General features: G+C 40.8%; 1 protein-coding gene across 2 annotated transcripts in view; it reads left to right on the top strand.

Moving 5' to 3' along the window:
- The window catches only part of TNNT2 (troponin T2, cardiac type), an 85772-nt gene that overhangs the window by 54402 nt on the left and 16663 nt on the right, over positions 1 to 14707 (top strand). For both annotated transcript variants that reach the window (XM_069238900.1, XM_069238899.1), the window contains exons 9-10: positions 4832 to 4948; positions 14525 to 14602. In XM_069238900.1, the coding sequence (XP_069095001.1) occupies positions 4832 to 4948; positions 14525 to 14602 (195 nt within the window). The remainder of the gene's footprint in view (positions 1 to 4831; positions 4949 to 14524; positions 14603 to 14707) is intronic.

Here is a 14707-nt window from a genome sequence, read left to right as displayed (position 1 = left end):
CATAAAAAAATTGCAGCCTATTGTTGGTGGAGTCCTGAAGGTTTTTCGTTTTTAGACGTATGGGCATCTAGAAAAGAAATTGAACTCCAGGATGTGGGGAATCCTACATTTCTGCAACCACTGTTTACAGTGAACCTTCAGCAGGCCCATCATAAGATCATTTTATTCCATTTGTGTAAATTTTAAGTCATGGTCAGACATGCATAAAGAACAAAACACTCTGTTACTTATACTATTCTCGTTCACAATATTAAAACATATTTCACACTAATTCCACTGCTAAGATATGACACTGCCAGGAGAAGGGACCAATCAATTTAAGTTTCCAACCAAGTGTTTCCCCAAAGTATAGCACTGGATCCAAATGATATTCTGCTTAGTAGCACCTACAAAGGGGATTTAGGCACCACAAAAATGTAGTTACAATACAAGTTGCCACAGGGAAAAGGCTTTCAATAGCAATATGTCAATGAGACGGAATAAGTTTTAGAGGACATTGATGACCAGTTATTGACAAGCAATCTTGATTGATTAAACTAATACTATAATAGCAAATAGCCTAAAACAGAGATACATATGGATCTCTAGACACCTCAAACAGATCACCATGGCAACAATGACCCTGACAAATTAACAGTGTATATGTTTTTGCATGACATTCAGGTTGGGAACAACCCAGAACTTGTACCATATTGCTCACTCCAAAGGCTGAGGAATCATTGATATGGGTGCCAATACCAAATATGGGAATTAACATTTTATTACATTACGTTTTAAAACCTTGTTGACTACATATGCAGAATGAATGAACATCAAATTAGAAAGTCTCAAAATGTAAGAGGATGCTAAATTGACATGTACAGATCTATTTGATGGGAATTTGTTCAATATAATAAATGAAGGGAAGACAAGGGAGAAATTAGGCTATGTCTACCTTTATTTGTTTAGCAGGTGTTACATTACAAAGTAAATGCTTCTTCAGGATACTGACAACTGGCCAGTATATTTGAACAATCACATCTCACCTGTGTGATAAAAAATCACAAAATACAAAATACTGGCAAATGATTAAAAGAACAGTGAAATTTGGCAGCCGCAATGAACAGTTAAATCAGGACTGCCGGCATGATACCTAGTCTGGAAGCCAGACCTCTGATTATAAGTAGCCTCACTGTGTTAATAAACTGTATTGGGTGTAGGTATTAGGACCTATTCAAAAAGGCATTTTAGATTAGGTAAAGTAGTATTCCTTCAGTACTCTTTCAAATATTCTTTCATGTCTTTATGAATATGCTCATAACATCTAAATTGGAATAAAATGGGAATAATAAGGAAATAAGATATGACAAAAAGATGTAATGGTCATTGAAAGTATAGCTAACTGAGAACAAGGTTTGTTTTTGGACTCAGCTATATATGCTGATATAAGGGGATATGTCAGTTATATTGGATGAGTGAGCCTCACCCACATTTTGTGGCATGCTTCATCCTTGGCAACCTCATCCCATCCTGGTAAAATGGTACTATGAGTGCAGACTCTACCTCAGTGCAGTGAAGTGCTTGATATTATAGATCATGGAAAATAAGGGGAATAAGCTGAGTTAAATAAACTAAAAAGATAAGGATCTCCTTTTATTAGTGGGTACTCTACATACAATAACTCAGACAGGTGGGAGGTGGATGCCCTTTTGGCTTTAATGACCCATGCATAAGTGTTAAACTTATATGTTACTCCCCTCGCTAGTGCCAATACTAGTCAGGGGCATTCATCAGGACAATAAGAATTCCCATCCCTTATTCTAAATGGTGTTCAGACAAAATATCGATTTAGAAATACTGAGTTGCACAAATATCAAGTTTTAATATTGTGACACAGAAATATCATGTGCAAAAATATCAATCTTTAGGGTGAGAAATATTGTTTTTAAGTTTCTTTATGTGTTTAAATAATATTTTAATTGTATATGTTTTATATTGTTTGTGTAACTGTTAATGTTTTTAAATATACTTTAAAATGTTAAGTTCTGTATATTGTTAATTTAATTGTAAAATAGTAATTTATAGTGTCATAGTGGGTTCTGAGGTTTATAGGGGTACAGAGATAAGTATAATTAATTTATATAGTTTTAATTGATAATATTTATTGTTTTGACTATTAAGTTTGCAAATGATGTAAAAAATATTTTTTAAGTTATATTTTAGTAGTGGGTTGTTGGATTTATAGGCGTATAAGTTGGGAAGTTAATTAAATATTAATTGATTAATCATTAATTATTGATAAATTATTAATTCATTAATTGTTCATTAATGATGTAGATTGTATAATTAATATAAGTTTTAGTTTATATTTTAGGTGTGGGGTGTTGGGTTTGTAGGCCTATAGGGTGGGCAGTTATTTAAATAATGTATTAACTATTAATTATTGATACATTATTAGGTAAGTATTTATTAATTAATTATGTAAATTGTGTAGTTATTATAATGTTTAATTTACATGTGAGGTGCAGGTTGTTGGATATGTAGGGCTATAGGGTTAATTCAATAATTGATTAATTAAAAAAATATTTCTTTAGTATTAATTATTTGTTAATTATGTAAATTGTGTAATATTTTTATTTAGATATATGTTAATTGTGTGACTATAGTGTGGGAATTTAATGAAATAATTATTAAATAACGTATTTTATATTAATTGTGTAAAAACTGTATAATTATTTGAATTGTTTTTAAAGTATATATTTACATTTATGTTAACAGTTTTATAATTCTATGAAATTAATACTTGTATTAAAGTAAGGTATGTCTCTGAAGTTAAGTCCTTTCCCTACTGTTGCACAGACTGGAGTTGCAATAGTAAATTTTACCACTCCTGAGTCCAACACTTTCCCTACTGATGCACCAACTGGAGTGGAAGTAATAAATGTTACCTCTCCTGAGTTCAGTGTTTTCCCTACTTTTGCACTGAGTGGAGTGGGAATAGTAAATTTAACCCCTCCAGAGTACAACACTTTCCTTACTGTTGCACTGACTGGAGTGGGAATAGTAAATTGTACCCCTCCTGAGTTCTACGCTTTCCCTACTGCTGCACAGTTTGGAATAGTAAATTGTACCCCTTTCTGAGTCCAAAGCTTTCCCTACTGTTGCACAGACTGGAGTGTGAATATTAACTTCTACCCCTCCTGAATTTAACGCTTTCTCTGCAGTTGCACTGACTGGAGTGGTAATAGTAAGTTTTACCCCTCCTGAGTCCAACACTTTCCCTAATGATGCACAGACTGGTGTGGGAATAGTGAATTTTACCCTTCTTGTGTCAAACGCTTTAACTACTGTTGCACCGACTGGAGTGGGAATAGTAAATTGTACCCCTTTCTGAGTCCAACGATTTCCCTACTGTTGCACAGACTGGAGTGGGAATATTACATTTTACCCCTGTTGTGTCAAACGCCTTCCCATCTGTTTCACAGCCTGGAGTGGGAATAGTGAATTTTACCCCTCTTGTGTCAAACACTTTCCCTACTGTTGCATAGACTGGAGTGGGAACAGTATACGTATTATTCCTAAAAATGTATAGTTTTGTTTATATTGTTTAAAATGGTATTATTGTTATGATTCTGTGTATTTTAAATTATATTTTAATTAGTAATGTTTGTAATACATAATAAATTTTTAGTAGATCGTTTTCTTTTATATTGTTTACTTTTTTATGTATAATTAAATTGGGATACTTTTTTTTATTGTTTTCCAGTTTAATTGTTATGGTTTTTATTTTTTTGTACATACATATATATATGTATGCATTTTTTATTATTACATTTAAACAAAATAGTAAATTATAATATGAATTTAAACTATTTTTTAATAATAGTTTTACATTATATATGTTTAAATAAACACATATGTGTGTGTGCATTTATTTAAATAAGTATATATTTATATATATATATATTATATAACTTAACTGTGTTTAATTTACATTATATTGCTTTATATTAATGTTACATGCTAATATTTAATGATTACTATTTTTAATTATATATCTCTTAGAAAACAATATAGTTTATATATTTCTTATATTAGTGTAAAACAATATTTATTTTCGATATTTTTGTACTTACCATTATATTTATAGGAAAACCATATTTTGTGTTTGATATTTTTGACACAATATTTTTGTATCATGATATTTAGGGTTTCGATATTTTTAATGAACCTTTTAAACGCTTGTTTATGCCTGAATTAGGCATCCTTGCACTGATCATTGTGTATTTTTGTAATGTCTGATTTATGTGGGAGGATATATCATGGTGTCACCTCCTTCCCTTCCTCTGTGATTGATGAATATTCGGGGAATATCCACATAGAGTTTGAAATAGAAGGGATTGTGCCCTCTTTGCACTTTTATTAAAAGGAGTTTGATGTTTCGGCCCATCTCACAATGGTGTGTAAGACAATGTAGAAAATACTCCTGTTGTGCTACTTCCAGAGCTCATAAATCGGCCTTAAGTGTTGTCTGTTCTCTTGTGTCACATACGTCTGTGTTATGGCATACATAAAGTAAAAGGTACAGAATAGGATAATATCTAGAGTGGATCTCAAGAGTTATTATTATGAACTTATGATGAGACTGACTTTAAAGCTACCTCATAATTTCGGTTCCGGAAGCTTCACCTCAGCTAGAGAATATCTGGAGCTCTACATTGAAAGTTCGTTCAGGTTAAGTTGGCTTGTGCGTGTTTGTGGGTCAGGGGGAAGGATGCGGAGTCACCGAGGGACAGATAGATGCACAGTACTCGCACTTTGTTGTGACCTCTGCTTATGTGTTCACCTGTAGGACATTCACCGCAAGCGCATGGAGAAAGACCTGAATGAGCTGCAGACCCTGATCGAGGCGCACTTTGTGAACCGCAAAAAGGAAGAGGAGGAACTCATTGAGCTCACGGAGAGGATTGTAAGAAATGATCTTTCCTTAAAAACGTACTTTTATGAAGAAATTGAGCCATGCCCCTCCTTTCAGATCAGAGAGTACATCCTGGGCCAGATGTAGCAAGATATGCTTTTGCGATTCTGAAATTGCGAGTCGGTGCGACTCGCAATTTCCGAGTCGCAAAAGCATATGCAGAATGGTGTCTCAGGGTCGCATTTTGCGACCCCATAGCGATTCCCTGCACTCACAGGGATGGTGGCCTGCTGAAGACAGCAGACCTCCATGTCTGTGACTGCTTTTTAAATTAAGCAGTTTTTTTTTTATTTTGCAGCCCGTTTTCCTTAAAGGAAAACGAGTTGCAAAATAAAAAAAATACCAAAACCATTTGGTTTCGTTTTTTCAGTGTAGGCAGTCGTCCATTCGACTACTGCTTGCTCTGAAAAAACATTCTGAGCAACATTCACAAAGGGGAAGGGGTCCCATTGGGACCCCTTCTCTTTTGCGAATGGGTTACCACCAGTGTGACACTGGTGGTTACTGCGAATTGCTTTGCGACCGCATTCGCGGTCACAAAGCAATTTAGCATAGCGATGCGAGTCGCAAATAGGAAGGGGACACCCCCTTCCTATTTGCGACTTGCATTCACAATTTGCGAGTCAGTACCGACTCGCAACTTGTGAATGTGCATCGCGATGGGCATTTTGCATGGCGCAAACTGCGATTTTCACAGTTTGCACCATGCAAAATGCTTGCTACATCTGGCCCCCTGTGTGCTAGAGCCTGCAACAGCCCCCCACCCCCAGCTGCAATGTGGTGAATAGAAGGATACAATGGGAGTAGCGCCGTGGTTCAAACCTGGTATGGAAGAGGTCCCACGGGGCTCGTAGTAACACAGTGTTGGCAAAAATAATTCTTGTACCGAGTTCTGCAGACACTGGGCGGTGATTACTGCGCCTGACAAGTACTATTGCGGATTAAGAAGGGGCTATTTACCATGTGAAGTGAGTCTCACCTACTCTGAGTGATGCAGGGCAAAATTAGCATAACCTCGGCTGTTTATGTTTTTCATACCAATAAGAGCGGGTTTAGCATGTTTGTAATATTTTCACCTGGACAGTTTCCCCAGGTTCTAACTAAAGAAATGTGTCCTGGGAAAATGGTGAGTGTGAAATATTTGCAGTAATTACTGCAGAAATTAGAATCCCAGATTGTGTCTGAAGTCCTGTTTACGCATACATCGGAGTTTATCGGAGTTTACCACAGTACTAGCAATGATGGTCTTCGTGTTTTTGTCTTTATTCAGGAACAAAAAACTGCCGACTGCAAAATGTGTGCAGTGTGTCCTTGTGACCTGTTAGGGAATCCAGTAGCTGAGTAACAGAAGCAGACCTGTCTTCCTTCTGTCATAAGAGATCAGTGTAGATTTTGTTTTAGCCTCGGGGCAGATGGAAATTACAATAGTGTAGCAATGCCAGCAAAATGAATCCAGAGGCGGAATAGGGAGCCCCCGGAGGGTACTTTAAAGTCTTTAATACGACAGGCAGATGCTACTGATCATATAATTCAAAACAAATATCTTCGCTAGTGCCTGTTTCTGCTGTGGTAGGGGTGGCACAGTCGTGCAGTGATGGTATGTGCTTATAGTGCGAATGATGGTGACACCAGTCAACTTTCTAGAGCGCGCGTGCAATCTGCCATTTCGTCACAAGACGTCACTAATCCGTTATGGATGGAAGGAAGCCATAGCCAAGCTGCAAGCGACAAGAGGTAAGGAGTTCCTCCGAACCACACCTAGAAGGTTCTTCTGGTTCCAATGCCATCCAAAGTACATTTTCATTGCTTCAGTTGTACGAATAACATAAGGATGGTGTGCCAGCATGGAGCTGGGCAAGAGCAGGATGGCTCGTTTATTTAAAAACCCCCAAAAAGCCCCTGATGACAGAGGATGCAGTAGGAAGAACTGGAGATGGTAGAATCCCCTGGTAAAGGCAGTAGTTTCTGGGTTAAATCCCGAAATTATGTTTGATTTCATGTAAATGATCATTGTTCTTTAATGTGGTTATTGCAACTGGTTTGTTCCTGGAAACTGCAATTATAAATCACTACGGGTCAGATGGCGGCCAGTTATCCGACAAGGTGATTCAGCAAATTTCGCTGTTGCCCTGATGGAGGTGCCATTCATCAAATTCTGAAATGTCCACTTGCGTAGTATTCACTTCAAGCATTCAATCCGGTCCCTGCCAATCCATTGTAAACTTGATGGATAGCTTTAGAAAACGTATTCTTTTTTTTTTTTCCAAACGAAGTCAGATTTCTTTTTGAAAATAATCTCCCCCCTTTACCATGGCAGATTCCTCTCATGACGAGAGGGGCACTGAGCACTTTTAGGTGCCCCTTACCACCAGGTTTTTCTTGGTTTGACAGGCACTGAACAACAGCTCTGTGTCCACCCATCTAAATTAGGTGGGTGGACATACAAACAAACCTCCAAACCTATGCTGTTGTGCTGTCAGAGGAGTTTGGCCACGGTGGAGACAGAGTAGTCTCCGTCATCGTCAAACTATAGTCTGCCCTAAATTGTTATGTTGTTGGGAGGGAACTCTGTTGCTGTTGTGACAGAGTTCTCTCTTTGCCAATATATAAATTGAGCGCTAAGTCACTACAGGGTACATCGTGCAAGATTATACATTTACCACAAACCACTGTGTGTTGTCAATAATGCCACTTTATTAGGACAACTCTCTAGTAAATCAACTCCATTAACATATGATACATGTAAGTTACCTTCTTATATACTAAATTAATTCCCAAGAACTCTCACACACCCCTCTTTCCTTTTCTGTTTCGCATTTCACGCTCATTCTTGCTACAGCCACCTCACCCCAAGCATAACTTAAAACTCGTCCACTTCTCAAGCCTAACGTGCTGCAGCAGTCCCCGAAGGTTCGTCCCCCAAGCCCTGCTCTGTGCCCCCTACCTCCTATGGGATAGATACACCCACTTGTGACTCACCATTCCCCCAGCTACCGCCATCCAGGAAAACCCTGCAAAGGAGTTTTCATGTCCCCATCCTTCCTCACAACAGGAGTCATCAAGCAACAAGTTCTGCAACAATAAAGTTCTTTACACCAAACTTTTTCTCCCCATAACCTAGCCAGATGCTCCTGCAGCTATAGCGCACAATATAGCCTTAGAGCCACCATAGCGGGCTTTACCAGCCAATAAAGACCCGTCCCAGTGTTAAAGGCCCGAGTCAAAGGCGAGGGCCTTTAACAAGGGAATGGACCTTTAATAGCCAGTATAACCAGCTACTGTGGGCTATAAGGCTATTTGAACATTCTGCCCTTACAGGGCAGAATGTTCTAATTACTAAAACAAAGGCCTCACTGAGCTCAAGGAGTATAAAATCCCCTCGGGCTCTGTGAGGCCTTTTTTCAGAGCAACAGCTGTGAACAACATTGGAATGCTGGAGCCCTAGGGTTCTATCGGCCATTAGAAGCCTAGAGCACTCCATTGTTTTCACTGAAGATCCCAACCTTCCAGTGTTCTCAAACAGTGATAAATGTACAACATCAGCACAAAATAAATTAGCATCCTCCTCCATGATGTGCTTGTAGTCTAAAACTTTTAGATCACTTTCCGAACAAAGAACTTTTGTCAGCCTGCTAAGTTATCTCCTTGCTTTGTGCACTTCAGAGTGTTTATTGCATCATTTGATGCCTCCTGGGCACAAATGCAGTACAGGCCACTCACATACCTGCCCAAATCTGACAAACCCTTGTCAAGTGCTTCTTCATAGATTTAACAGGGACAAACCTGACAACTACATTACCACATTTTCCCCCAAATGGACAGTTAAAAGATCAGGACATCCATTCCCTATAAACAGCCCTGCCAGAAAGGACAAACGCTGCCCTCATCACATTCTGCTCTTACCCCGCAAACTGATTTCATGCCTGCTGCTTAGTAGTCCTAAGGAATGGCCACAAGGATGGCTAAATGCAAATTTAGCTGCCCATCTAACTAGAGAATGTCTAACTATCCAAGTCACCATTTTGTCAGCAGCCAGGCCTCTCACACAACCTACAAAAAAAGAGGAATGTTAGGAAAACAGAGCAAACACTATTAACTTATATCCCCATCCCCAACAATAAGTACCGTTCAACACATCTGGAGAGGCATCTCCTAATCCGCTTAATATTTACATTCTGCAAACCCAAAAGTGCTGTTTCTGAAGCAGCCCCCAATAATAAATGAATTAATCCTAAAACTCTTAGTGTCCACACCCAAATTAACCAAACCCTTCCTAAGAATGCCTAACAAATGATCTTCTGTGTTTGACCAACCACTTGCATGACGAAAAACTGGTCTCTACTTTCAAGGGCAATCCTCCACGTACCTGTGTCAAGCCTCAACAGGACAAATATTCTCTACCACACCGTTCTGTAGCATGATCTACTGCCTGTTACACTTTTGATACATTTTTGATCAACGCAAACAAATCTCCATCACAATCTTATGAAATGGTAATCCATGTCTACTTTTAAGAGCCCAAACGTTCAGAAACCGGAAAAGCCCAAAAAACATCCAAACCATGAACTTCAAAACCAAAACATATGGACTTCAAAACCATCATAACAACAAACTACCAAAGCTTGTGTTAACCTGATCAGCAAAGAAAAGGAAACAGGCTCCCTCACAAACTCCATCTACCCCCGAAACTTGAACCAACCCAACAGAACTTTCCTCACCAATTCGCCCTCGGCAGGGTCATAACCCGGAAACAGTTTACTGTAAAAAGACAGGCTGACTAACTTTCCAGAAATGGTCACCACTGATAAATCTTTATCCATTAACGGCAACACAAAATGTATAACAAGCTCCTGACACTTCAGAACACTGTTCTCACCACCCCATCTTTATCTGAAACCACTCTTGAGAAACTCCACCCATGCTTTCAAATACTTGATACTGAATGCTCCACCTAACTCACAACCCTCATTCCCTCAGAGCCCAGATGTCTGGAGGCAACTCTGTCTTCCACTCTTCTGTACACCCACCAGACGTGCTGTGCCTTAAACATGATGTTATGATGCAAACAACCCAGCATAAATCTCCTTAGCAGTCTCAGAACCCTAAAATCAAGGACCTTCTGTTAGTTGACCAACTAAACCACTGTCATGTTATCAACATTAAACAAAACCTGTCTATTAGCCAGCTCCTTTCCCCACACCTCTAATACCACCAACAATGAAAATAACTCTAGGAAAGCAATTCTTCTGCCCTGTGTTATCCAATGCCCTGGGCATTTCTCTGCACATCACCTTCCACCCCAGAACAGGCCCAAACCTGAAGCACCTGATGCGTCCAAAAAGATACAAACATACAAATATGTCTTTTTGTTAACAAAAACATGCTAAATCCAATTAAACAATCCTGAAAATGTTATCATACTCTGAAATCCACCCTTAATGCCAATGTGACCCTCACTTAGTGGTGCAGTAACACTGCTCATAGCCAACCCAATCCTCCTACAAAACGTTCTCCTTGCTCTCACCACCCTACATGCAAAATTAAGATGACCCGATAGGCGCTGCACTTTTCTCAGTTCCAATTTGCAGCCTCACTCACCTCTTCTAGTAAACCAATGATCTCTTTCACCTTATCAGCTGGTAATCTAGCCTCCATCCTTTGTGTATCCAGTTCAATGCCAAGGAAAGTCAAGAGCGTACTAGGCCTCGCAGTCTTTTGTGGAGCAAGGGGCACCCCAACTCATTCTCAACATCCTGAAAGATATGCAACAATCTTACACATTAATCTGACCCACTCTTTCCCACAAAAAAGAAAATCAGCTAGATTTTGATTCATCGACTTAGAAACTGTCTTCTTCATTACCACCCATTGCAAAGGAAATACAGAAACAATCAAAAAGAGAACAGGAAATAGCATAGACCATAGGCAACACTAGATCCGCATATATTGTTCCATCAAACTGGATTCCCAAAAGCGGACACCGGGATGAACAGGCAAAATACAAAAGGTGGATTTCACATCACATTGTGCTGATTCCATTCCCTGGAAAACACCGCCTCTACAACCTGATGGCATCATTCATTGTGTGATACTGCACAGATGCATCCCCTTCTGCAATATATTCAACAGACATTACTGCAGGCCACAATGAGTAATGAATCAGTATATTCCACAGGCACCTTCTTGGGTACCACCCTCAGTACGGATATCATCAAATCAGGTAGAGGTCATTCAAAAAATGAGCCTGCAATTTTACCTTCTTGTACTTCTTGGCTCAGTTTTTCTCTCACAACCTCAGGAAGATCCTTTGTTGATCTCAAATTATCTTTCCAATGTTGCTGTTTAGGGTCTTGATAACCCGGTCTGAAACCAAACTCCTTTGTAATCTCTTTGGAGCGTCCCGTCAGGATATCCACCCAACCACCAGAATATTTTTTCCACCATAACTGGAGTAGGTGCCCTAATGTTAAGGTTGGTTTTGCTGCCTCCTCCCACTAAAATACCTCCCTTGGTCACTTGATGGCATCTGCCCAAATCATTGCGTAAGAAGGTGCCTATCCCCACACTCATAGCTGTACATACACAATCAACAGTAACAGGCCCCCTGTTAAATTCCCAACCGTCTCCACTGGGTAGACTAGGTTGTCTTCTCTCCAAGAATCCCTCCCCACTCCAGAAGGGGCACCCAAGAAAGGGGTGATAATGCCGCAGTAAGCCACTAGCCATATGTGCAGCTGGTGCCAGATGGGTTGTGACATTCACTGCAACCATAGCTCCGATTCCACCTCATCCAGATTTTTGTATGAATTAATGGTCACCCTGGCCCGGAATTCATCATCATAACTGTGCCATGCGTGCCCTTCCAAACCTATGTGTGCTTAGTGCCCAATGTTCATATATTAAAACAATGCAACTGCTATCTCTGGATAACGTTTACAATGAACACTGGCAAAAATTAAAAATGCAGATGTCCAAATAATAATAATGGGCACTCTAAGGTGATGGGCCAATTCCCACTCCTCTTCCTTAGAATCCCCTTTGGCTTACTTTTCTCTATGTAGCAATTTGAACACATCAGCAAACTTGCCTTTACAAATCTTCGTTGCTTTCTTGGATAAATGAGCTCCAAAAGACATGGATAATCCAGTATGGGGTAGCTTCTGATCCTAATCCAATGCTGCTACTTCCTCTTTTTACTTCTCACCATCTATTGCATCCTTTGTGTCTTTTTGGCATTCTTTTTGGGATGAAGATGGCTGTTTACGTTTTTTAACCTATTCCCAACCTTTCCCATAGTCTCCTTACGCTACGCTTTCCAGTAGAAAAATCTCCAGCCTCCTATGTGTCACCTATGACCACAGAACCAACCCCACTGCTTTCATCTCACAACCTTTGCTCTCATATGCCCCTATGCCCCAAACTGACCATCAATTCCACACCTCTTTCACTACTGTACATTGATGTCTGTGCTGTTCAAAAAACAGTTCCCTGCAGTCGTGTCATTTGAGATGCCTTGCCTCTACTGACATCTTCAATGCACCAAAGCCCCGACTATTGCAGCCTCACCCCCCACTTTCTCTTTTTTTACAAGCATTCCCACTGTCCCCCCACTTTCAACAATCCCCCCTTTTTCCACCTCATCCCATTCATCATCAAAATCCATGGACAAACATCATCCTCACTCCCCACATTTTCACTCACTCCCTGTCACTCCCCATCATCAACTCCTCCCATTATACACCTGCCATTCAGCCACATTTTTGGTGACATGATCATTGATGAAGTCTTCTCTCTCAATGTCAGATAGGCCACCAATCACAGTCTCCTCTCTCCTGGCTGGTGTACCTGGGCCATGTAGGACCCTGTCAGAGACCACTGATCATTACCAACTTCATTGCTGGTATTATGGGAACAAACCCCTCCATACCACTCCAGCTTGGAGGGTCCCTTGATCCATGGTCCCCACAGGCGAACACAAGCTCCTTCTCCACCTTCAACCTCTACCTTCCTGTCTGTAACCCAAACCCACTGTCCAGGATACCTGCTCTTAGCTCTAAAGCCTCCTGACACTCTCCCCGGCCCACTAGTGCTGCATCAGACATTTACCTTCCCTTCCTCAGACATATGCTCCCACTGCTTCTCAATATTTCTCACCTGTATAGCCTCATGCCCCATCAAAAAGCTTCTATCCTCAATATCTTGGCGCTCTCTTTGATGAGCTTTCACCATAACTTCCTTGCCAGTTAACTGTCCTGGAGAACACTTGCGGAGCTCTCCTTGAATTACGCTGTCTTGGGCCTACATCTTCCAGAGGTCTCCTGGGTGCAATGTCAGCACTCTGTGTGTGTTATGCTGCTGTACAGATGTCCCCTGCTGGCTGGCACAATTCACTGCAATCATCACATGATCAGGCCCAGCCACGCCTGCACACATAGACCTGCCAAGACCCCTCTTGCTACCACGCCCTGTCTGCAATGTGTGAGGCAGTGACAGAGCCTTAGTCACACCAATTGACTACAGGCCCTGCGAGGCCGCAGACCTTACCCGCTTTGTGCTGCCACAGATGTTGAGCCACACTTAGGGCAGTAAGCCATCCCCACACACCTTTTCCCCTTCCGTGCTGACCCGTTTCACAGTGGGCCACGGGGTCTTGCACCGCTGCCTACCCCAAAAATGCAATGACAGCCGTGGTCACACCCTTCCCCTTACTGATTTTGCAGGTGAGCCATGCCCACCCCAGTCTGCTTCAATACCCTTGGCACAATTAAATTGTCTCAACCAGCCATACATAAACTGTGCAAAGCATCCCGGACTGCTTCACTTTGCTCCCTAACTGATAACAATCAATTGTATTTATCCCACAGAAATACCTTGCAACTACCTACTCTGCACTATCCAGTGAAACAAAGGTTAGCTAAAGAGGCTGGTCCTTGACCCCACACCGCTTGACCCCACACCTAATATACCCGTGGTAACAGCTGACCTATCCTAACACATGCTGAGGGGCCCTTTCCTCTTGCAGAATCACCTACGGAATGGGGGAAAGACTGGCTAGGCTCCCACTCCCCCCCCCCCCCATTAATTGACTTCCTTAACTGCACAGTATATTGCATTTACTCACTCAGTGCTGAATTTTCTGTTTTCTGAGGTATTGTTAGAACATGCCTTCTGCCCCGTTAAACTTTATGAAGAGCCTTAAAGTATTGCCTAAAGGTCTACTACGGGAATACACTTCATGAAACAGCTTCTCCTGCAGCTTGATTACAGTTCATATTAAAGCAATTGGAGTAATACTTTCATAACTGAACTCCTATGTACAGTTCTATAAATGGTCTACGATTATAGGTAATCACATTGCTTTTCAAAAACAAGAGTATCTTTCACTTTCATTACTTCTTTTAAACGTAAGTTCGATATTATATTCATTTTTCAAGAAGAAGTTGTATACGCATCAATGAGTACGGGACTCATTTTGCCACTCAGAGAACCCTTATTTTACTACAGTGTGTACCCAGGCCTGGTGCCTTCGACCTACTTTTACACAGTTCTGTGTGTTGATTCCTGCAGGAGAAGCGGCGATCAGAGAGGGCAGAGCAGGTGCGGATTCGGACCGAGAGGGAGAAGGAGCGGCAGGCACGGCTGGCGGTGAGTGGCTGGCATCCAGCCTCAAAGCTAGACTTGATCCTCGAGAGTGTGGTCTGTGGGTTTGATGGGCGGTTCTCTTACCTTCATAGCAGTGATGTGACTCAC

The sequence above is a fragment of the Pleurodeles waltl genome, chromosome 6, assembly GCF_031143425.1.
Source record: "Pleurodeles waltl isolate 20211129_DDA chromosome 6, aPleWal1.hap1.20221129, whole genome shotgun sequence".
Taxonomy (NCBI): domain Eukaryota; kingdom Metazoa; phylum Chordata; class Amphibia; order Caudata; family Salamandridae; genus Pleurodeles; species Pleurodeles waltl.
The sequence above is the reverse complement of the archived record's forward strand: the minus strand, read 5'-3'. Positions and strand labels throughout refer to the sequence as shown.